We start from the raw sequence: 24076 nt of genomic DNA, 5'->3' as shown, positions 1-24076 counted from the left end.
GTAAGCAGCAGTTGCTTAGCACACATGATACATGATATAGGTATTTTAAGGGGTAAATAGGAAGGTAGATTAAGGCTCAACATTACAGCAGCAATGACAGGTCATCAGAGACAGAGCACAAGCTGAGATTGGGGAGAGGCAGGGATGGAAATCAATGATGTAATTTTCAAAGAAACCATCCACGCATTTGCCTTAGGTAATGTAGGGAAAGCACAGTATACCTAAACTGGATGGTTGGATGGGGATTTATCACTGCACTCCTGAATGTGTGTCCAGTGTTTTGCAACTGATGGTGAGCTATACTGCTTGATATTTTCAGTATTAAAACACACACACACACACACACACACACACACACACACACACACACACACACACAAACGATGATCAGAATAAATTGTGATGAATGCACACATGTTGTCACATACACTGATGAGCCAAAAAATTACGACCACTCGACTACTGTCCACCGTCAGAGTGAATGCCTCCTGGGGTTGTGGTGGGCCTTATTTAGAAGTGGTTAAGGGACTAAACAGAGACATGAGATGATCAGTCCATCATTCAAGGGCTAGTCCATTTGGAGTCAATGACATTAGTCAGACTACTGACTGAATTGTGACGTATGAGTGTTGAGTCATCAAAAGCAATATTGGTCCCATAGTTGATAAATAATTTAAAGAGAGATAAAAGTATATTGGTCAAGCTTATCTGACACTCAGCAGACAAGGGATCCCATAGGGCTCATCAGTGGTGAGAGGCACATCTTCATGTCTGAATAGTGCTAAACCAATGCAAGAGTATGACAAACAGAATAAAAAAAAACCCTCCAGCCAGATGGAGAGCAGTTCCATAATAGTAGAAATGAAAAGGCTAAAAACATAAATAAGACTGATAATAGTAGAATTAGATGAGAGACTAATCAGGTTGGTAGGTAGTTGCTGGCATGTGATGCAGTGTGGAAAGCTTGTATGTGGGGCATAGAAACTGGAAATCACTCCAGTAGAGATAAAGGTTGCAAAGGGGGAAATCCATTGAGATAAATAACTTTGGCAATTGGCAAATTGTTATGGCATGATGCCTGGGAACTAACATCTTGGAAATGGGAAGGCTGGTCAGCTGTTCACTAGCCACTGTCATTAGCATTTATGGAAAGTGGTTTAAGGATGCTGAAACCACGAGTAGATGACAAGGTGTTGGACATCCAAGCCACAGCACAGAACATGGAGATCAGTGGCTTGCCTGCTCTGCAAAGCAAGATAGGCATTGGTCTGCAGCAAATCTGTGACAGTACAATGCTGGTACAGTTACAAGTGTTTCAGAGCACAGTGTACAGTGTACATTGTTGAATATGGGCCTCTTCAGCAAACGTCCCTACATGTTTCCAAGTTGACCCAACGACACAGTCAGTTAAGATTGCAATGGGCACAGGGTCACTGATATTGGACCAGGGATTAACTGGAACATGTCAACTGGTTGGATCACTCACATTTCTTGTTGCACCAGGTTTATGGTTGCATCTAGATATGCTGCCATTCAGGTGAACAGTGCTCAAAACATGCATGGAGCCACAAACACATACCAGTGGGGCCTGTTTTGTGGCATGTAGTACTTTCACTAGGGCTTCAGTGGCAACTATAGTAGTAGTTGAAGGCATTATGGCAGCTGTGAGCTACACACACATTACTGGGAACCTCTCACATCCCTTAATGCTCTATGTCTTCCCCTTGGCAATGGAATCATCCAGTGTGACAGCTGTACATGTCACAAGGCCAAAAACATGTTGCAGTGGTTTGAGCAGCGTCATACTGTACTCAAATTGCTGACTTGGCCACAAATTTTCTTGATCTGAACATGATGAACCTCTTTGGGATGCCACCAGGTGCCAGTTTCTCACTCACAAACCACCAGTTTATAATTTATCAGAACTGCATGACCTGTGAGTAGACATCTGAAGTTACATACATACAGAAACCTACCAGGGATTTTTTGGATCCATGCCATGTAGAATTGCTGCTTTATTGCTTTAAAAATGTGAGACAAAACACTGTTAAGTAGGTGGTCATAATTATTTTGGCACGTCAGCATACTGTTGGAAGTTATGTATCAGCAAAAATGAATCACAGTTTTCAACAATAGTTGTTGTACAGCTACAGCACACATTTTTTGATAACTAAGCCTGCCAGTGACTAGACACAAAGCACTACTGATCATAAATCATCTGAGTTCTGTATTTTTGGTGATTTTTGTTCTGTGGGCATTAGGCCATGGTCCAAGGCATATTTCTGTGCTTAACATTTCCTCTTACAATGCTGGAGACGTCATCATAGGCTACAATGACTCAGAAAGAAGTTACAGTCTAAAGTAAGCTCAGCAAACCCAGCTGTTTATAATTACCCACCCAATGGTCGATTCATGACATCATCAGGCAGCCGCCTAAGATCATTGAATCAGACTGTTGTGTGTTACAGAGCTTGTAGTGGGGAATAATTGGGACTTTTTGGTTTATTTAGCATGAAGAACCACAACTTGGCCAATTCCAACAATCTCCCTTTTCTGATGAAGTTGTTTTTGTGCTTCTGAATTTTTATAACATCTGTACATCCTAGCATAGTAATTATTGGATCTAGATGAAACCACAGTATCAGAGAAATGAATATGGTGGTTCCCTTGTCCTAGTATGTTATCTGCTACTGCCAATTTATCCATCCTGTCAGATGACAATTGCTCTTTTATTCATTAAATTGGATGTTAATGCTTCTTTTTGCAACTCCTATGTAAACTTGATGTGAGTGCAAGGAATTTTATATACTACTGCTGTGACAAGCAGTACAGTGTTCAAATATTCACACACCTTTCATGTTTATTTAATCAAAAATCACTGTGTCAGTATCTTGTCTTCTTAATACTTTACAGAAGCAGTCTGTTGCTGTTTTTACAAGTGCTACACAAACTACCCTTTTAGTCAGTTCTTTTTTCACTAGAACCTCTATATCTTTTAGGGTGTAATGCTGTATTTATCCCTTTGTCAGAGTAGCTATTTCTTCTGAAGGAGGTTCTCAAATGATTTGGCTCACCCTCCAAGCACCGATTCACAGATTCTTGTAGTGTGGTTCACCAATGTTTTGATTGCTACTCTTTTTTGCTTGGGATGGTGATTGGAATTTCTGTAGAGTGGGCCTTCTGTAGAGTTCTCTCAGGTATTCTAAGCAACAGCACTAATCTTAATATTGGAATTGAAATACTTCAGAAAATGTGGAAATTGCAATTGCTTTCTGAGTCATTATAGCCTCTGATGATGTATCCAGCATTGGAAGACTAAATGTTAGGCAACGAAATATGCCTTGTTCTACAGTCTAAAACTTGTAAAACCAAAATCAGTAAGTTCATAAATACCAGCTGTGAAAGTCTGTATCATCTGATTTCTACAAGTTTGGAACTATGAAACCCAGAGGCAAAGATAAAGTGTATTCATAGCAGGAAACATTTAAATTCATATCATATTTATTTGTTTAGTTTGTACACTCTATATGCTGTCTCTCTCGGGTGTGTCTCACAATGGTACCAACTCGTTTACTAATTAAAGTAAACAATTTACTCTGTCTTTAATAAGGTAAGTGTCTTCAACAGTTCCCTTAAGATATAATGCATATGTTGGAAATTCAAAAAGAAATGATGGAAATCACTGATTAACCAGACCTCCAAAAAAAATTTTAATGATCTACTTTCAAGCATTGATAATTGCTGATTGTTCATCAGAAGTAGCAATACTAACTGCAAAAAGGCATTTGTTGTTAGAACTTTATATAACTCATTTTCCACGATACATTACTTTATAGGCATTTAGTTAGCAGTACAAGATACCCAATCAAGTTGCAGTTCACTCCTTTGTCTGTGTTTGGTTACAAATAGAATTATTTTTGGACAGCAGTGTTTTCTGGATGTAACTTATCCAAAAACAAATTTAGTTACTATTTAATACAGCTTAAGAAGTAGTAGCTTTCCTGATAACTGTACTGAATTAAATGTAGCCTGAGTTTGCAAAAATAGTATATTACAGCTCAGTGCTACCTAATTAATGTTTACAGTAACTGTCTCTCTTTTTAATGTATAATTTGACTCATTCCACATCCGTGAAAGTTCTCCACCATGGGATTTAAAGGACACATGGATGAATGGGTGGATGGATGAGGAAGAATTGATCTGGACCTTGGAATGTTAATCACCAGGAACATAGAAAAGTACCATATATAAAGGCATTAGTATGAGTAGTTTATCTGTCTTAATATAACTTGTAAAATTATAAAACAAGAATTTGTACTGTTTTTGTTAAATACTAAAGCTTGTAAGAACTTACCTAAATCCTTATCTTCCCATGTTTGTTTAGCTTCAAGTAGAGCATTGTAGACATCTCGACTTGGTTCTGTGCCACTGAATACATAGTACCTTGCTCTGACTTTCTTGAAAAATTCTACATTGGTGTAGTATGAATTTCCATGATGTGGGACATAGGTTAGGTCAATATATATATGGCCTCCAGGAACTTTTGTGTTTTTCCCAACATCTTTATTTGACACATTCTTCTGTTTTACTGGTGATTCTGAACGCCTAGATTTTGATTCTTTTGCTGATTGTGCATTTGCTGCTTTGTTGTTTTCATTCATTACTAAGTTCTTCTTCATTTGCATAGCTTTCTTTTCCTTTTTTGGGGTCCCGGGCTTAGTAGCTGTGTTGACTTCGCCATTAGTTGTGATTGTGTTCGCAGGTGGCGGTGCAGGTGCTGGGAGTCCAAGTGGTTTCCCCCAACTGCCAATTGGATCCTTTTGTTTGTCACCCTTTGTATCTTTTTGTGCTGACTGACCATGCTCAGCAGGAAGGTGTGCACTGGTTACTACTGGAGGTATTTTTTGGCTTGTGGCACTCACTCCACTACTGGAAGGAATAATTTTTGTGGTAGCTCCTTTGCTGTCAATATCTTCATGCTTTTGGCCATTTATTCCTGATGACAGCTGTTCACCATGTAGCAATCCCTCTTTGTAACCCATTGTTACAGTTTTGTGCACAGGTGGGCTGTGGAAAGATGACTGGAGATCTTCACCTCTTGCTTCTCTGTGTTCATGAAGTGCCCTTTGGAAGTCCAGTTTCTCATCTGTAGATGTCAACTGCTCTTCTCCAGATGGCAAACTACCATAAAATGAACTAGTCATCTGTGTGGAACTTACTTTTTGTGAAGGAATGACTTTGGGTGAGTAAAGCTCTATTGATGCTGTAGGACTAGCAGATGTTTCAAATCCAAAATGTGATGGTGGAGAATGTGCAAGTTGTGATGTAATGCTTAGTGGCGATGTAGGGTCATCTTCCTCATCACTGTCACACTGCTGTGAGTCATGTTTTCTACCAGTCTTCCAGGCATCTGTGGTCATCTGAGAAGTCGTAACAGTAGTACTAACAGTGGAGTGTGCCAAATGCTCCCCTTTATCACTGCCAATGAAGCTAACTGGTCCTGCAATACTGTAACCATCAATTTCTTTATCTCTGGGGGTTATTGATGTGTGAACTACCATATCACCATGTTCATCTCTCTTTGTGGTAACTGTGACAGTACTTTGTTCTTTTCCATCTTCAGAAGTTACTTCCTCTGTAGTGGCTTCAGTTATTTCTTCTTCTCCATCCTTTGAAGAAATTCTTTTAGTAATTGTAGTCACTGTAGTGGTGGTTTTAGACGTTGCCCCACTGGGTTCATGAGCTTTTCCTAAATCTTCCGAGAAGTCGTCACCATAGTCATCACCTTGTTTTGTTACAGTTGTGTAGGTTTTTGTCATTGTGGTGGTGGTCAGTGGTAAACTTGAGTCAGCTGACCCTGTTGAAATTTTTGTTATAAAATGATGATCATCAGATCCAGCCTCCTGTTTTAAAATGGTTTTGTATTGTCTTGTTATCTTCCTGGTTACAACACTTCCGTCTTCTCCTGTGAAAGTTTCTTCTATAATGGAATCTTTTCCATCCTCACCTTCAGTAAAATCAAGGGGAATGTCACTTTTGCCTTCAGCAGTAGTAAATGAACTCAAAGCAATGCTTTTCTCTTTTGCATCTGGATCAAATTGTAACTCTGTTGTAGATAATGTTTTATCCGTGATGTCATCAGCTTTTAACACTGTTGTTTTGTAATGCTTCACAATTTTCCTTCTTACAGTTCTTCCTTCTTCATCTGTAAATGTTTCTTCTGTCACTGAATCTTTACTGTCATCATCATCTCTCTCTTTCTTGCCATCACTACTAATGTCTCCAATAACATCTTCACCTTCTGTTGTCACTACTGTCTTATATCTTTTCACAATTTTTCTTGTGACAGTTCTTCCATGCTCATCTGTAAATGTCTCTTCAGCGACAGATTCTTTTCCATCTTGGTCATCCAGCTCATCAAGCTGCTCTGTTTCTAAACCATCTTCAGTACCTTCACCATCTTTAGTGACTGTAGTGTAAATTTTCCTCAAGATAGTAGTGGTTGGCAGTTCTGAACCAGTTCCCAGCACTTTTGTTAATTGACTGGTATCTTTTTCGTCAGGTAACTCACTCTCTTTTGTGACCACTGTCTTGTACCGCCTCACAATTTTTCTAGTCACTGTTCTGCCATCCTCATCAGTGAATGTCTCTTCAGAGACAGATTCCCTTTCATCTTGATCATCAAAGTCTGTAAGTTCATCTCTTTCTATGACACCTAGTGCTGTAGTATGTGTATCTGTAGTAAAAGCAGTTGACATCTGTTCCATATCTCTTACATCTTTCTTCTCTATTTCACTAGTGCCTTTATCCTCCAAAGACCCACTTTCTTTCATTACCACAGTCTTGTATCGCCTTACAATCTTCCTTGTTACAATTCTGCCATTTTCATCTGTGAAAGTTTCTTCAGTCACAGATTCTTTGCCATCTTGGTCACTTATTTCAATACCATCATCTACACCAACACCTTCTTTTATATCTGTCGTGCAACTTTCGCTGGTAGTTGCAGTTAAGGTTAGGTCTGGGGCACTTATCTTTTCCATTTTTATTGTCGTAGAATCTTTTGCATCTGTGGGTTCACCTTCTTGTCTAATGACTGTCTTGTAATGCCTTATAATTTTCCTTCTTACTGTTCTGCCACCCTCATCTGTGAAGGTTTCTTCACTCACAGATTCATTTTCATCCTGATCATCAAACTCCTCTAATTTATCTGTTTCTACACCATCATCTCTATCATCATCTGACTTAATTACTGTAGTGTATGTTTTCCGGGTGAGAACAGTTGGAGACAATTCCGAAGCAATTGTGTCTGTATCTCTTATCTGGCTAGAGTCTTCTGCATGCACAGAAGAACTTTCTTTTGTTATCACTGTCTTGTACCGTCTGACAATTTTCCTTGTTACAATTCTGCCATTTTCGTCAGTGAACGTTTCTTCAGTCACAGATTCTTTTTCATCTTGATCATCTAATTCATCCTGTTCTGTTTCTATTTCATCTACAATATCCTTTGCTTCTTTAGGAGCTAATTTCATGGAATCTTTTGTATCAACAGATTCACTTCCCCTTGTGACAACTGTCTTATACCGTCTTACAATTTTTCTGGTCACAGTTTTGCCACTTTCATCTGTGAATGTTTCTTCAGACACAGATTCTTTTTCATCCTGATCATCAAATTCATCTAATTTATCTGTTTCTACCCCATCATCTCTATCATCATCTGATTTAATTACAGTAGTGTATGTTTTCTGGGTGAGAATATCTGGAGACTTTTCTGAAGCAGTTATATCTGTAGCTCTTATTTGCCTAGAGTCTTCTGCACCTACAGAGGAACTTTCTTTTGTCACCACTGTCTTATAACGTCTGACAATTTTCCTTGTTACAGTTCTGCCAGTTTCATCAGTGAATGTTTCCTCAGTTACAGATTCTTTTTCATCTTGATCATCTAAGTCAGCCTGTTCTGTTTCTATTTCATCTGCAATACCCTTTGCTTCCTTAGGTGGTAATTTAATGGAATCTTTTGTATCAACAGATTCACTTCCCCTTGTGACAACTGTCTTGTACCGTCTTACAATTTTTCTGGTTACAGTTTTGCCACTTTCATCTGTGAATGTTTCTTCAGACACAGATTCTTTTTCATCCTGATCACTGAGCTCTGTGCATTCTTCCATTTCTACACCATCATCAATGTCGTCACCTTCTTTTGTTTCAGTCTTCTTTGTTGCTGTAGTAGTTACCAGTTTTGTAGTTGGTTTCTCATCCACTACTTCCCTTTCTTTCGTTATCACTGTCTTATACCTCCTTATTACTCTTCTTGTTACTGTCCTACCTTCTTCGTCTGTAAATGTTTCTTCGGTTACTGATTCTTTTTCATCGTCGTCATCGAACTCCACGATTTCTTCTGTGCCTGCTTTGTCTGTGGACACTGTAACACGTGTTTCACTTTCATCAACATCTTGAGCTGGTTCAAGGGGAGTTCTGTCATCTGTCTTTATATGAGTCGGTTCGATTTCTCCTGTGGACTGAGTTATGTAAGTTCTGTAGTGTCGCACAGTTCTTCTTGTCACAGTTTTGCCATCCTTGTCTGTGAATGTTTCTTCTGAAACAGCTGCTTTGTCATCTTGCTTGTCAGTGTCTAGTGGATATTCATGACCTTCAATTATTTTTGTTGTTGTTGTTGTTGTTTTTGAGGATGACGGTAGTACCATTGGTCCTGCTTCAGATGAAAATGGGGGCTGAAATTCTTTTATTTCACCCTTCTCATCAGCTGACTCAGTTCTGCTTGTTACTACTGTCTTGTAACGCCTTACTACCTTTCTTGTTACAATTTTACCATCTTCATCTGTGAATGTTTCCTCTGAGACGGATTCTTTTGAGTCATCATCAAATTCTTCCAGATGTTCTTCATCTGATAGTCTGTCACCTTTAACTACAGTTGTATACGTTGTGATCTCACCTGATGAAACAGGTATAAATGAACCAGGTCCTGCTTCAGATGAAAATGAGGGCTGAATTTCTTTCATTATACCTTTCTCTTCAGCTGATTCAGTTCTGCTGGTAACCACTGTCTTGTAACGCCTTACTATCTTCCTTGTTACAGTTTTACCATCTTCATCTGTGAATGTTTCCTCTGAGACTGATTCTTTGGAATCATCATCAATTTCTTCCAGATGTTCTTCATCTGATAGTTTGTCATCTTTAACTCCAGTTGTATATGTTGTGATCTCACCCGATGAGATAGGAATAACTGAACCAGCCACTAGACTTGAAACTGTCCTTTCATCAGGCTTACCTTCCCTGGTCACAATTGTTTTGTATTCAGTTTTTGTTCTTCTTGTTACAATATGACCATCTTTGTCTGTGATAACTTCTCCTGGTTGACCAGTTTTGTCACCAGTGTCATCCACATACTTTCTATACTCCACCTCTTTTTCCTGGGGAAGGGCTGTAGTTGTTACCTTGGCAGGCTCTTTCTTGTCAGTTTCAGTATGTTCAGGTTTAAGTTTTTCTTTTCCTTCCTTCTCTTCAGATCCAGGAAGATGCGTTTTTGCAGAGTCATCCTGTGGCCTTAAGGGCAATGCTTTTGGTGATGCAGGTGTGGAGTCAGGAGTAACAGTTACATATTCTGGAAGTTCTGGTGCATCAAGTTTGGTATAGACTGGTTCTTCCTCCATTCCTGAATCAATGTATTCTTCTCCTGGAGATGGAGGTGGTTCACCATCTTCATCATCTGATCTATGGTCAGCAGCTGAAGTTGGTAATTTGCTTGTAATCCCATCATCTTTTACTTCTTTTGAAACTTCTTTCACTTTTGAAACAGTAGTTTCTTCAGAAATTCCCAGCTGCTTATCTTTTCCTATTTCTTGACCTGCAGAAAGTTTTTCTGTGTCTTTGAGTTCATGAGAAATTAGTGCATCTGCAGCTCTTTTATCAGTGTCTTCCACTTTTGGTGGTAGTCCAGTCTCTTTAATCTCCACGTTTTCTTGCAAAGGTGTTATTTCAGGTTCCACAGATGGTTGTACAGGCATTTTTCCAGGGGCTGGTACATCTGATGTAACAGAATCCGATGTTATGTGTGTAGTTTTCAGGATGTATTCTTTCATTACAGTTGTGGTGATAGTTTCAGCTAAATCTTTTGAAATAATGCTGCCCTCTGTCTCTAAAAGTAACTTTTCTGTCTTTAGTTTCTTTTCCTCTTCATCTGTTAGTTGCTTCTCCTTTTCTGAAGACACTGATTTTGCAAGCTCATCTTTCTTGTCTTCCTGATACACCTCACTGAACGTTTCTGCTGGTCTGTCTGCCTCATATTTTGGTTGACTTTTCACCACTTCAATTGATTCTTCTATTATTTCTCTTTCTCCAGTTGGCTGCTTCTTTTGGTCAATACTTGTAGGAATTTCCTTGCTAGTTTCACTGTCAGGTAATGTCTTCTGTCTTTCTGTTATGACTGACATGACATCAGTGTCCTTGACAGTCTTTTCTATCTCTTGTTGTTTCTCCTTCACTTTCTTCTCATCAATTTGATCTTCTGTCTCAGTAACTTTCTTCTCTTTTGTGCTAACAACTTTCTTAAAGATCTCTTCCTGCTCTTCTCCCAATGATGGCTTTGTGTCCTTAACTACACAAGTTAACCATTCTACAGTTGCTGGTGTTTTCTCAGTTTCTAATGAGTCAGCTTCTACTTTCACCGTTTTATCTTCCTTTTCTACTCCTATCTCTGCCTTGTCTTTTTTGCTTATGAGTTCTTGTTCTTGTAGGGATGGTTTTCCTTCTGACATTTGCTCCTCTTCTTTTCTGTGTGAGTCTTTTGTAATTTCTGGCTTTACACCTTCCTGTGGCAAATGTTTAATATCTGTCATTTGACTAGACGTAACGGATATTTCTTCCAATTCTTCTGTCGTTTTTGATACTTCTTTGTGAAGAGATTTGTCAGCTTCACTAACTTTGAGCTCTTCTCTCTTTGGTGACTCTTCATCTTCCTGTTTATCAACTTCTGAAGGTTCTTCTTTTTGTAGCTTGTCTATAATTTCAAGATACGTGGCAGATAAAGCACTTGGTGCTGTAATTGTTTCTTTTCCAGGTTCCATCTCCTGATCAACCTCATCTTCTGGCTCTCCCTTGATAGCTGTCTCTCCAGGCATTTTCACTTGTGGTACTTTCTCTTCACTCTTTTCAAGTTCACCGTTAGTTTTGATCACTTCTGCAGGCTTAACTTCCTTTGCTGTTGTAGCTGTAAGTTGTGAAGTTTCCTGGAGTGACAAATCAGTTTTAATGTCAAAAATAGTTTCAATCTTGTCTGAAATTTTTTCGTATGTAGTGACAATCCTTCTTTTTTCGAGGTCATCTATTTTTTCTTCAGTCACAGCCTTTGAAATAACTTCATCTTTTTCCTTTTCTTCAACTACATACTTTGGAGCAATTTTTGCTGTAGTTCCCTCCATTCCGACTTTTTCAATGAATTGTTTTGAAGTAATCTTCTCTGCCTCTTGTTGGCCTTCCTGTTCTTTACTAATATCTGTAATGGCTCTCTCTTTTTCTTTCTCTTCTTTCTTTTCTTCAAGCAGTTCCTTTGAAGCAGCTTTGTCTTTCTTAGGTTCCTCTTTCCCTATTACACTGGTAATATCCTCTACAGCTATTGGTTCTCCTTTTTTCTCATGTTCCACAGAGTCCTTCACAATAATACTTTCTTCACCTACTTCTTTCTTCTTTTCTTCAATAATTTTCTCTGTAACTCTCTTCTCTCTCTCATCTTTTTCCTTTTCTTTTTCTGTATGATCTATATGAATTGTGTCTACTTTCTGTCCTTCTTTAATAAGATCCTTTGGGACAACCTCTTCCTTCTCTTCACCTTCCTTTTTTTCTTCAAGCAGATCTTCTGAAATATACCTCTCTTTTTCAACCATTTTCTCTGAAGGAGGCACATCTTTTACATCATCCTTCTTTTCTGTGATTTCTGGTGTGGAACTTTTCTCTTCTACTTTTCTCCTTTCTTCGACAAACTCTTTGGAAGAGGGCATATCCCTCAGGGAAGGTTTTTTTCCTTCTTCAGCCTTTTCAGGTGAAACAATATATTGCTCATCTATATCCTTTGAAATGAGTTTTTCTTTTTCCAAATCTTTGCTTCTGTCTTCTTTAATTTTCTCTGTTGTGTCCTTCAAAACTGCTTTGACCACTTCCTTAGATTTTTCTTCAACTATTTCATATGGAACAGGTTTCTCTTTTTCTTCTGGCTTTTTCACTTCCGTAATATCTTCTGTAATAATCTTCTCTTCTTCCTTTTTCAATACTGTGTCCTTTGAAACTGGTTTCTCAGCTTCCTTTGCCTTTTCTTCGGGCAGTTCATGTGGAACAGCTTTCTCTTTATCTTCTGGTTTCTTCACTTCTTCACTGATATCATCTGTAATAATCTTCTCTTCTTCCTTTGTCACTGTTGTGTCCTTCAAAATTGGTTTCTCCACTTCCTTTGCCTTCTCTTTAGGTATTTCATGTGGAACAGTTTCCTCTTTTTCTTCTGGTTTCTTCATTTTTTCAGTGATATCTTCTGTAATAACCTCCTCCTTTTCCCTCATCAGTACTGTGTCCTTTGAAATTGGTTTCTCAGCTTCCTTTGCCGTTTCTTCAGGTATTTCGTGTGGAACAATTTCTTCTTTTTCTTCTGGTTCCTTCATTTCTTCAGTAACATCTTCTGTAATAATCTTCCCTTCTTCCTTTTTAACTATTGTGTCCTTTGAAACTGGTTTTACATCTTCCTTTGTCTTTTCTTCAGGTATTTCAGATGGAACTGTTTTCTCTTTTTCTTCTGTTTTTTTCACTTCTTCAGTGATATCTTCTGTACTAACCTTCTCTTCTTCCTTTTTCAAGACTGTGTCCTTTGAAACTGGTTTTGCAGCTTCCTTTGTCTTTTCTTCTGGTTTTTTGTGTGGTACTACTCCCTCTTGTTCTTCTGCTTTTTTCACTTCTTCAGAGACATCTTCTGTAATAACTTTCTCTTCTTCCTTTTTCACTACTGTGTCTTTTGAAACTGGCTTTCCATCTTCCTTTGTCGTTTCTTCGGGTACTTCAGATGGAACTGTTTTCTCTTTTTCTTCTGGTTTTTTCACTTCTTTAGTGATATCTTCTGTAATAACCTTCTCTCCTTCCTTTTTCACTACTGTGCCCTTTGACACTGGTTTCTCAGATTCCTTTGCCTTTTCATCAAGTATTTCTTGTGGAACTGTTTTCTCTTTTTCTTCTGGTTTTTTCACTTCTTCAGTGATATCTTCTGTAATAACCTTCTCTTCTTCCTTTTTCACTACTGTGTCCTTAGAAACTGGTTTCTCAGCTTCCTTTGCCTTTTCTTCAAGTATTTCTTGTGGAACTGTTTTCTCTTTTTCTTCTGGTTTTTTCACTTCTTCAGTGATGTCTTCTGTAACAACTTTCTCTTCTTCCTTTTTCACTACTGTGTCCTTTGACACTGGTTTCTCAGCTTCTGTTGCCTTTTCATCAAATATTTCAGATGGAACTGTTTTCTCTTTTTCTTCTGGTTTTTTCACTTCTGCAGTGATATCTTCTGTAACAACCTTCTCTTCTTCCTTTTTCACTACTGTGTCCTTTGAAACTGGTTTCTCAGCTTCCTTTGCCTTTTCTTCAAGTATTTCTTGTGGAACTGCTTTCTCTTTTTCTTCTGGTTTTTTCACTTCTTCAGTGATATCTTCTGTAACAACCTTCTCTTCTTCCTTTTTCAGTACCGTGTCCTTCAAAACTGGTTTCTCATCTTCCTTTATCTTTCCTTCGGGTATTTCGTGTCGAGCAGTTTCCTCTTTTTCTTCTGATTTTTTGACTTTTTCAGTGATATCGTCAGCAATAACCTCCTCCTCTTCCGTTTTCACAATAGTGTCTTTTGAAACTGGTTTCTCAGCTTCCTTTGCCTTTTCTTCAGATATTTCATGTGGAATAGTTTCCTCTTTTTCTTCTGGTTTCTTCACTTCTTCAGTGATATCTTCTGTAACAACTTTCTCTTCTTCCTTTTTCACTACTGTGTCCTTTGAAACTGGTTTCTCTGCTTTCTTTGCCTTTTCTTCAAGTATTTCTTGTGGAGCTGATTTCTCTTTTTCTTCTGGTTTTTTTACTTCTTCAGTGATATCTTGTGTAATAACTTTCTCTTCTTCCTTTATCACTACTGTGTCCTTTGAATCTGGTGTCATAGCTTCCTTTCCCTTTTCTTCAAGTATTTCAGATGGAACTGTTTTCTCTTTTTCTTCTGGCTTTTCCACTTCTTCAGTGATATCTTCTGTAATAATCTTCTCTTCTTCCTTCTTCACTACTGTGTCCTTTGAAATTGGTTTCTCAGCTTCTTTTATCTTTCCTTCGGGTATTTCATGTGGAATAATTTCCTCTTTTTCTTCTGGTTTCTTCACTTCTTCAGTTATATCTTCTGTAATGACCTTCTCTTCTTCCCTTTTCACCACCGCGTCCTTTGAATCTGCTTTTGCAGCTTCCTTTTCCTTTTCTTCAAGTGTTTCAGATGGAACTGTTTTCTCTTTTTCTTCAGGTTTTTTTGCTTCTTCAGTGATATCTTCTGTCATAACCTTATCTTCTTCCTTTTTCAATACTGTGTCCATTGAAACTGGTTTTGCAGCTTCCTTTGTCTTTTCTTCTGGCATTTCATGTGGTACTGCTCCCTCTTGTTCTTCCAGTTTTTTCACTTCTTCAGTGACCTCTTCTGTAATAACTTTCTGTTCTTCCTTTTTAACTACTGCATCTTTCGAAACAGGTTTCGCATCTTCCTTTTTCTTTTCTTCGGGTATTTCAGATGGAACTGTTTTCTGTTTTTCTTCTGTTTTTTTCACTTCTTCAGTGATATCTTCTCTAATAACCCTCTCTTCCTCCTTTTTCACTACTGTGTCCTTCAAAACTGATTTCTCAGCTTCCTTTATCTTTCCTTCAGGTGTTTCATGTGGAATAATTTCCTCTTTTTCTTCAGGTTTCTTTACTTCTTCAGTGATATCTTCTGTAATAACCTTCTCTTCTTCCTTTTTCACTACCGTGTCCACTGAGACTGGTTTCTCAGCCTCCTTTATCTTTCCATCGGGTATTTTGGGCCGAGAAGTTTCCTCTTTTTCTTCTGATTTCTTGACTTTTTCAGTGATATCTTCAGCAATAACCTCTTCCTCTTCCTTTTTCACTACTTTGTCTTTTGAAACTGGTTTCTCAGCTTCCTTTGCCTTTTCTTCAGGTATTTCAAGTGGAATAGTTTCCTCTTTTTCTTCTGGTTTCTTCACTTCTTCAGTGATATCTGCTATAACAACTTTCTCTTCTGCCTCTTTCACTACTGTGTCCTTTGAAACTGGTTTCTCAGCTTCCTTTGCCTTTTCTTCAAGTATTTCTTGTGAAACTGTTTCCTCTTTTTCTTGTTGTTTTTTCACTTCTTCAGTAATATCCTCTGTAACAACTTTCTCTTCTTCCTCTTTCACTACTGTGTCCTTTGAAACTGGTTTCTCGGCTTCCTCTGCCTTTTCTTCAAGTATTTCTTGTGAAACTGTTTTCTCTTTTTCTTCTGGTTTTTTCACTTCTTCAGTGATATCTTCTGAAATAACCTTCTCTTCTTCCTTCTTCTCTACTGTGTCCTTTGAAACTGGTTTCTCAGCTTCCTTTATCTTTACTTCGGGTATTTCTTGTGGAATAATTTCCTCTTTCTCTTCTGGTTTCTTCACTTCTTCAGTGATGTCTTCTGTAATAATCTTCTCTTCTTCCTTTTTCACTACTGTGTCCTTTATAACTGGTTTTGCAGTTTCCTTTTTCTTTTCTTCGGGTATTTTAGATGGAACCATTTTCTCTTTTTCTTCTGGTCTTTTCACTTCTTCAGTGATATCTTCTGTAATAATCTTCTCTTCTTCCTTTTTTTCTATTGTTTCTTTGGGAACTAGTTTCTCAGCTTCCTTTATCTTGTCTTCAGGTACTTCATGTGGAACAGTTTTATCTTTTTCTTCTGGTTTTTTCTCTTCTTCAGTGATATCTGCTGTAACAACTTTCTCTTCTTCCTTTTTCACTATTGTTTCTTTTGGAACTAGTTTCTCGGCTTCCTTTATCTTGTCTTCAGGTATTTCATGTGGAACAGTTTTATCCTTTTCTTCTGGTTTTTTCACTTCTTCAATGATATCTTCTGTAATAACTTTCTCTTCTTCCTTTTTCACTACTGTGTCAGCTACCTTTGGCTTTTCTTCACATATTTCATGCGGCACAGTTTCTTCTTTTTCTTCTGGTTTTATCTCTGCTTCAGTGATATGTTCTGTAATAACCTTCTCTTCTTCCTTTCTCACTATTGTTTCCTTCAAAAGTGGTTTCTCAGCTTCTTTTTCCTTTTCTTCTGGTAATGCATGTGGAACAGTTTCCTCTTTTTCTTCTGTCTTTTTCAGTTCTTCCGTGATATCTTCTGTAATAACCTTATGTTCTTCCATTTTCACTATTGCATCCTTTGTAATCATTTTCTCTGGTTCTTTTATCTTTTCTATATCCATTTCCTTAGGGATAGTTATTTCTTTTTCTTCTGCTTCCTTGATGTCTACAACAGTTGCTGCTGTTACAGCTTCACTTGTATCTTTCTTCTCTTCCTCTATCATCTCCTTTGAAACTATTTCCCATTCCTCCTGAATCATCTCTTCTATTTCTTCCTTTGGTAAACCTGTGTCTTTTTCTTCCTGTTTTTTAACATGCTCAGTGATTTCAGGAACAATTTTCTTTTTGTCTTCTATAATCATTTTTTGATCAATTTCCTTTGAAATTCTTTTCACTTCATCCTCAGATTTTATTTTGCTTGTTTCTTTCGATGCTAGTTTCTCAATCGCATCGAGCTGTTTTATTTCTTTGGTGATTTCTTCTGGAACAACTTTCTCCGTCTCTTCTATCTTTTCTTCAGCCATCTTCTGTGAAATATCTTTCTCTTCCTTTGGTCCCTCTTCAACAATTCTTTTTCCAGCAACTTCAACTTTTGCTTTTTCTTCTTCCTTCTTTTCCTCATCCACTTTCTTTACAGTTATTATCTCTTCTTCTGCCTTTATTTCAACCCTGTCATCAGAGGGAGTTTTTTCTTTTACTTCCAACTTAGTTATATCCTCTGTAATAACTCTGTCATCAGCCTTCTTCTCCACAACCTGCTCCTTTAGTACTACTGTCTCTTCTTTTGTCTTGAGTTCAGAAATTTCTGTTGGAGCAGGTTTCTCTTTTTCTTCTAGTTGCTTTATTTCTACAGGTATATCTTCAGTAATAACTGTCTCTTTGTCTTCTCCCTTATCTTCCTCTGCTGCCTCCTTAGAAACTAGTTTCTCTTCTTTCATCTTCTCTTCAGCCTTTTCCTTTGGAGCAGGCTTCTCCTTTTCTTCTGCTTTTAACATTATCAATGCCACATCCTCTGTAATAGCTTTTATCTTTTCTTCAGACTCTTTTTCCTTCTCTTCAACTAATTCCTTTGATACAATTTTCTCCATTTCCTGTGGTTTCTTAATTTCTGTGGTGAGGTCAGCTTTGATAGTTTCCTCTCTCTGAATAGCCTCTGCTGAAACACTTACTTCCTCTTTGACAGTAATCTCTTCAGCTACCTCCCTTGGGGAAAGTTTCTCTTTCTCTTCTTGTTTTTCAGCGATATCTTTAGTAATTACTTCTCTCTCGTCTTTCTTCTTTTCATGAATAATTTCCTCTGACTCTATTTTCCTACCTTCTTTTGCTTTATCTTCCACCATTTCCCTTGCCTGAATTTTCTCTTTTTCTTTGAGTTTATCTGTTTCTTCAGTGGTATATTTAGCAACTATCAATTGCTCTTCTGTCTCCTTTTCTGGAATCTTCTCCTTTGAAATTTGGATTTCTTTCACTTCTTTTGGTGAAAGTTTCTCTGTATCTTCTAGTTCTCTTAAAGATTTATCAATCTCTTCTTTCTGTTTGTCCTCCGGCTTTTCTTTAGCTACATCTTTGGACAAAAGCTGCTCCTGTTCTTTTAGATCTACAATTTCTTTCTTTATCTCTTCTGCAATTATTTTTTCCTTTTCTTCTTCTTTCTTGTCCTTTGTCTTACTTTCATCAAGTTCCACCAATGAAACTTTCTGTTTGTCTTCCAGTTTTGGAATAGCTGCTATGATATCTTCTGTAACAATCTCTCTTTTTTTCGTTACGTCTACCAACTCCTTCAAACCCATTTCCTCTCCTCCTTTTGTTTCATCTTTAGCTACATCCTTTTGAGTAGATTTCTCTTTGTCATCAACTTCCTTCAGAACATCTTTGTCTTTCTCTTCCAGCTTTGGAATTTTATCCATGATATCTTCTGTATCAACTTTCTCTTCCTTTTCCTCTACCTCAATCATCTCCTTTGAGATGGTTTCATCTTCTTCTTTAATTTTCTTTTCAAGAACTTCCTTTGGAGTAGACTTCTCTTTACCTTCTAATTGTTTGATTTCTTCAACAATGTCTTCTTTAACAACTCTTTCTTCTTTCATCTCCTCCTCACCCATTACTTTTGATACTTCCTTGTCTTTTATTATCTCCTCAATAACTTCTTTTGGAACAACTTCCTCTTCTTTCAGTTTTTTAATTTCTTCACCTTCTGTGATGAGTTCATCTTTCTCTGCTACCTTCTTTGCCCTGACTAACTCATCTAAAATAATTTTCTCATCCTGCATAATTACCTCTTGAGTCATTTCCTTTGGAACAGGCTTTTCTTTGTCTTCCACCTCCTTAATTTCTGCTGTAACATCTTTCTTTACGTCCTTTTCAATCTTTTTGTCTTGGATAACTTTATCCCCTTCCAGTTTTTCAATTCTTTCAGTGACATCTTCTGTAATAAATTTCTGTTTCTCTTCTCGCATCTTTTCCTGCGCAACATCCATTGGAAGTGGTTTCATTTCATCCTTTCCTTTATCTTCAGGTGTCTCCTTTACATATGTTTGTTGCAGTGTTGAAATTTCTTCACTAATAACTTTCTCCTTTTGTTTTAGTTGATCTGAAATAGTTTCCAGTTGTTCTTCTATGTATTTCTTTTCAGAAGATATGTATTCTGCAGCAATTTCTTCTCCTTCTGTTTTCTTTTCTTCTCTCATTTCCTGTAAGGCAACTCTGTCATGAGCAATGTCTTTTTCTAAAATTTCAGCATAATCTATTTCTTTCTCTACAGCTTTCTTTGCTTCTTCAGAGAATTTTTCTTTTAATTCGTCTACTTTCTCTTTTGTAGCTTTTAGATCTGCATATGTCTGAAAGGTAGCTTCCAGAAGTTTTTCTTCTGATATTACCGTAACAGGTTTTGACTCATCAGTAGGCTTTGCCATGTCTTCCTTTGGCACAGGTTCTTCACGTTGTGCCACAGAGACTGGTTTCACTGATGGTTTTGCTGCATCAGATATTTCTCTTTTTACATGTATAATGTCTTCAATTTCATCAACAAATCTTTCCTCAGGTGCTATTTTGACTTCTTCAACTTCTTTCTCATCTTCAAACTGTTTTAAAGATTCTTTCAACGTGTCAGCCTTTCCTGTATCTATTTTCAGTCTTTCTTCTGCAGCACCTACCTCAGGTATGTAGTCCTTGATCTCTTCAGTATCTTGTTGTTTTTTCGAAAGTTGCACTTCATATTTTGTTTTATGAAAGTCTCTTACAAAATCATCAGCATCATACATACCAGGGTCAACTTCCTCATGGACTGGCAAGTCAGCAACTTCATCAGGTGTTTTAACGATGTCTCTTTGATGAATAATCCCATGAGCAATGTGAGTTTCAAAAATTGGCATTACAACTTGTGGCAGAGTAGTTGGCTGCTCTAGACGTGTTACTGCTTCTGCCACTGGTTTTTCTTTCTCCTTTGTCTCTTCTTTCACATATTTTTCTTCAACGATTTCCTTTATTTCATCTAGAGGTATGCGTTCATCTTCAGGAAGTGTTGGTGCTGTTGTTGCAGCAGATTCTATAGTTGTAGACACCTTTTCATCTGGCTGGCTTTCCTCTGCAATAAATTTCTGCTCTAGAATTTCTTTTGAGGGAATCTCTTTCATTTCATGACCTCCATCATCAAGCTTATGGTCAGTGTCTGTAGTTTCTCGGACTTTCTCTGAAGAAAGATCTATTTTCTCTTCAGGACTAATTGATGAAATTTCTTTGAGATCTTCACTTGTTTCAGGTTCTTTCTTGCTCTCAGACAGTTCCTCTTTCTGTATATCTTTATCCGATTCTTGAGACACTCCAGGCTTTCTTTCATCTTCAAATTTTCCTTTAGTTACTATTTCTTTTGCCGATGAAATAATTTCCTCCACTTTCTCCTCAATGTGATCTTTTGTAATTTCTTCCTTCAATGGCTTAGCAGTTTCTTCAGTAACACCTTCTGCTTCTTGCTCTTTTATTTCCTCAACATGTTCCTCCTTCATTTTTTCAGTTTCAGTTATTTCTTTTTTGGCTTTACTTTTAAGAATTATATCTACCTCTTTTTCCTTTATTAAGTGTTCCTTTTGAGATTCTACTTCTCTGTGCATTTTTGTATCCATCTCTTCTTTTTCTATATCTTTCTTTGTCTTTTCTGTTTCAACTTCATCTAATAAGTGCTTCTGAAGCTCCCCTTCATCTTCTTCCTCAACATCAATATCTTTGTTGTCAAAATCATCTGGTAAATGTGATTCAATACTTTCTTGTTCTTGGTAGGATTCCACATCTTCTTTTTCAACGATTAAGTATTCATCCTCTTCATCTTCCTCCCCTTCTTGCTCCTCTTCTTGTTCTTGTTCTTCTTCTTCTTCTTCTGTTCCTCCCCCTTCTTCTTCTTCTTCTTCTTCTCCTCTTTCTATCTTTTCTCTCATCAGTTTCTTTACTTCTGTTTCAAGTTCAGCATGCAATGATTCCTTTATGTCAACAGGTCCTTCCTCATCCTCAATTTCTTCAGTTTGTTCCTCTTCTGTAGCCTCTATATCTTCCTTTTCATGCATAAGTTGCCTGGAATCATCTCCTTCTTCAACTTCAGATTCTTTTTCTTCAATTTCAGATTCCTTCTCTTCAACTTCGGTTTCCTTCTCTTCTATCTCAGACTCTTTATCTTCAACTACCATCTCTTTTTCTTCAACTTCTACTTCTTTTTCTACAGTTTCTTCATCCATTTGTTTTTCTTTTCCTTCTATAGTAGGAATGTCTTTAATTTCTTTCTCTCTAACTGAAGTTTTGTCTTCTCTTTCTGTAACTTCTTGTTGGTCATCAGTTGGTGACTTTCTTATAGTTTCACTGTCAATTTTTTCAGTCTTTCTCTCAATGTAAGTCTCTTCAAGGGGTTTGTCTAAAAGCTCCTTGGAGATATCTTCCTTTGTTATGATCATTTCTGATATGTGGCCATTTACAAGGGGAGTTTCCTGGACTTTTCCTATTTCCTTTGTTTTCACAACAGTTTCTACTTCAGTAGTTGATGGGGTTGATACTGCAGATGAGTCAGCAGTAATTTTTCCAGTTTCAACCTTTCTTTTTCTGATTACAGCTTCTTTTTCTGATTTGACAGATGGAGTTGGTGTGCTTTTGGCAGAAGAAGACTTGGCTGGTGAACCTGGTGATTTTGCTGCCATCTTAGCAGGTGAGCTGGGAGTTGCCTTTGGTCGCCTGCTCACAGGCTTCCTCTCAGCTTTTGCTGCTGATTCTTGCACTTCCTTCTTAGGAGCCTTTGATGTAGTCAATTTAGAGGCTTTTGAAATGTGATATTTTGATTCTACGACCTTCCGATTATTGGCTTCTTTCGCACTTTTCGCTGGAGTGGAGGTTGGGGACGGTCTAGTTCTACTCGATGGTCGAGCATGTTTCATTGGCTCTGGCTTTGGTGCAACTCCGTTAACTTTATGTTCAACAGATTTTTTAGGTGTAGTAGGAGAAGATTTTATGTCAGTCTTTTTCTCTGTTACACTAGAGGTTGTAATTGTTGTCCTCTGTGCTTTCCTTTCTATGGAACGGGTGGATTTGGTTTCAGTTCGTGTTTTCACTGTGGACGTTTTCATTTCTGTCTTTGATTTGTGTTCCCCCTTCATTCTCACTACTTCTGTCTTGGATGTCTTATCTACTTTTGCACTAACTTTTTCTGTGTCAGCAGTCTTAACTATATCAGTCTTAGTTTTGGGTGGTTCGGTTTTTGCGGGTAAGCGTTCGGGCTTGGCCCTTGACGGCGGCGGAACAGGCTTCACTGCTGGAACCTGAGGAGGTGCAGCTGTGGGGGCAGCTGGGGGTGGAACGGCGCTTGGGGGAACAGTCTTGCTAGGCTGCACGGGTTTCTCCACACCCGTGACGGGGATTGTCGCACTTTTGGGAGCGGCCTTATCCACGGGCTTTGATGGTGGTGAGGCCTGCTGCTTGGCAACTTCTCCTGGCAGCAGCTTATCAATGACCGCAGGAGCAGCTGACCGTAACTGTGGACCAGAAAACTCTGTCTTAAAATATGCCAGAAACAAATAATATATATATATATATGGGAAACATTCCATGCTGGCAGGTCGACACACAAAATTCAAGCTTTCGCAACAAACGGTTGCTTCATCAGGAAAGAGGGAAAGACGAAAGGATGTGGGTTTTAAGGGGGAGGGTAAGGAGTCATTCCAATCCCGGGAGCGGAAAGACTTACGTTAGGGGGAAAAAAGGACAGGTATACACAGACACAGTGTATGTGCAGATGGATGTGTGTGTGTGTGCACGAGTGTATACCTGTCCTTTTTTCCCCCTAAGGTAAGTCTTTCCACTCCCGGGTTTGGAATGACTCCTTTCCCTCTCCCTTAAAACCCACATCCTTTCGTCTTTCCCTCTCCTTCCCTCTTTCCTGATGAAGCAACCGTTTGTTGCGAAAGCTTGAATTTTGTGTGTATTTTTGTGTTTGTTTGTGTGTCTATCGACCTGCCAGCACTTTCGTTTGGTAAGTCACATCATCTTTGTTTTTTTATTTATATATATAATCTTCCTGGCAGATTACAAATGTCTTCAGGACTGAGATGCTACTTTAGGAAGGTAGAATAATAGTGCTCTCGCCAGCAAATATCTACAAAACGGCGAATAACTGTTATGTGGTAGTGCTGTTAGTTAGCATGATTTTAGTCAAGTGTGTTTTTTTGACAGTTTAGGCCATATGCCACTCACAGTTGGTTTTCAGTGGTGTGGGCTGATGTTATACAGATGCAAAAACAAATTACTGTTATGAAGAGTCAGAAAAACTACTATATATGCTCCACATTATCAAGTTAGGGGGTGATCTAGATTACTGTAGAAACACAAGTACAAGTAGCCAAGATTGCTATTGCACAGAATTTATTGTGATGACCAGTTTCAGCAAACTACATTACCATCATCAGATCTGTAAAGCATAGATGAACTTTTTCAAGCACACTGAAATCACATGTAAAAGGGAGCAATAAAATTTCATATAAATATTTCACTCAGTCTTTATAAAATGCATTTTATGTCGTGTCGTATTTCAGCAAGTCAAGTATAAAATAGCTATTATATGAAACACAGTACATATTGCACTGATTATACATGCTCAAGGTCATACAGTAGGAAAATGAAGACTGAGATTCTCATGTGAACATCACAAACATTACAACCAGCCACCAATTGCACTGGATAGCAGTTACAAACAAAAATACACAGTGTCACATAAGGTATAAAGGCAAACTAACAATCCAAGAACAGTACACTGCAGAGATACAATAAATAATCCAAATCACAACACATTAAACTTATTTTTATTAAAATTTTAAATTCAATTACTTTAAATTTAAAACCACCTTAAAAAACATAATAGAAAGCTCTGCACCTTCAATATATTGTTTAATACACGAGTAGGGAAGCTAGTCATATGGCATTTTTGTACTCAAAAAACAAATACAATTAAAATATACACCTCATAATATGCAGGCAGCAACCATACACTGTTGTTTTCTACTTTGGTGTAGTTAAGCAAACACAAAGGAACTACAAAGGGAACATCAAGTATTCCACTACCACAAACATATCACTACAGGTGCAAAACCACAAAATGAAATCACTTACTTGACTTTATACAAATCACAATATTTAAGCTATCAATATGTAGCTTGATGTTTAAGTACTAGCATAGTGCTCGAGG

At 37.8% G+C, this 24076-nt stretch overlaps 1 protein-coding gene across 1 annotated transcript in view; it reads right to left on the bottom strand.

Annotated features, from left to right (window-relative positions):
• LOC126413151 (microtubule-associated protein futsch) overlaps positions 1-24076 on the bottom strand; it is a gene marked incomplete at its 5' end in the record, with an annotated part of 139074 nt that overhangs the window by 4900 nt on the left and 110098 nt on the right. Inside the window, one exon of the mRNA XM_050083045.1 lies at positions 4355-22370. Coding sequence (XP_049939002.1) covers positions 4355-22370 — 18016 coding nt within the window. The remainder of the gene's footprint in view (positions 1-4354; positions 22371-24076) is intronic.

The sequence above is a fragment of the Schistocerca serialis genome, chromosome 7 (genome assembly GCF_023864345.2).
Source record: "Schistocerca serialis cubense isolate TAMUIC-IGC-003099 chromosome 7, iqSchSeri2.2, whole genome shotgun sequence".
Taxonomy (NCBI): Eukaryota; Metazoa; Arthropoda; class Insecta; order Orthoptera; family Acrididae; genus Schistocerca; species Schistocerca serialis.
The sequence above is the reverse complement of the archived record's forward strand: the minus strand, read 5'-3'. Positions and strand labels throughout refer to the sequence as shown.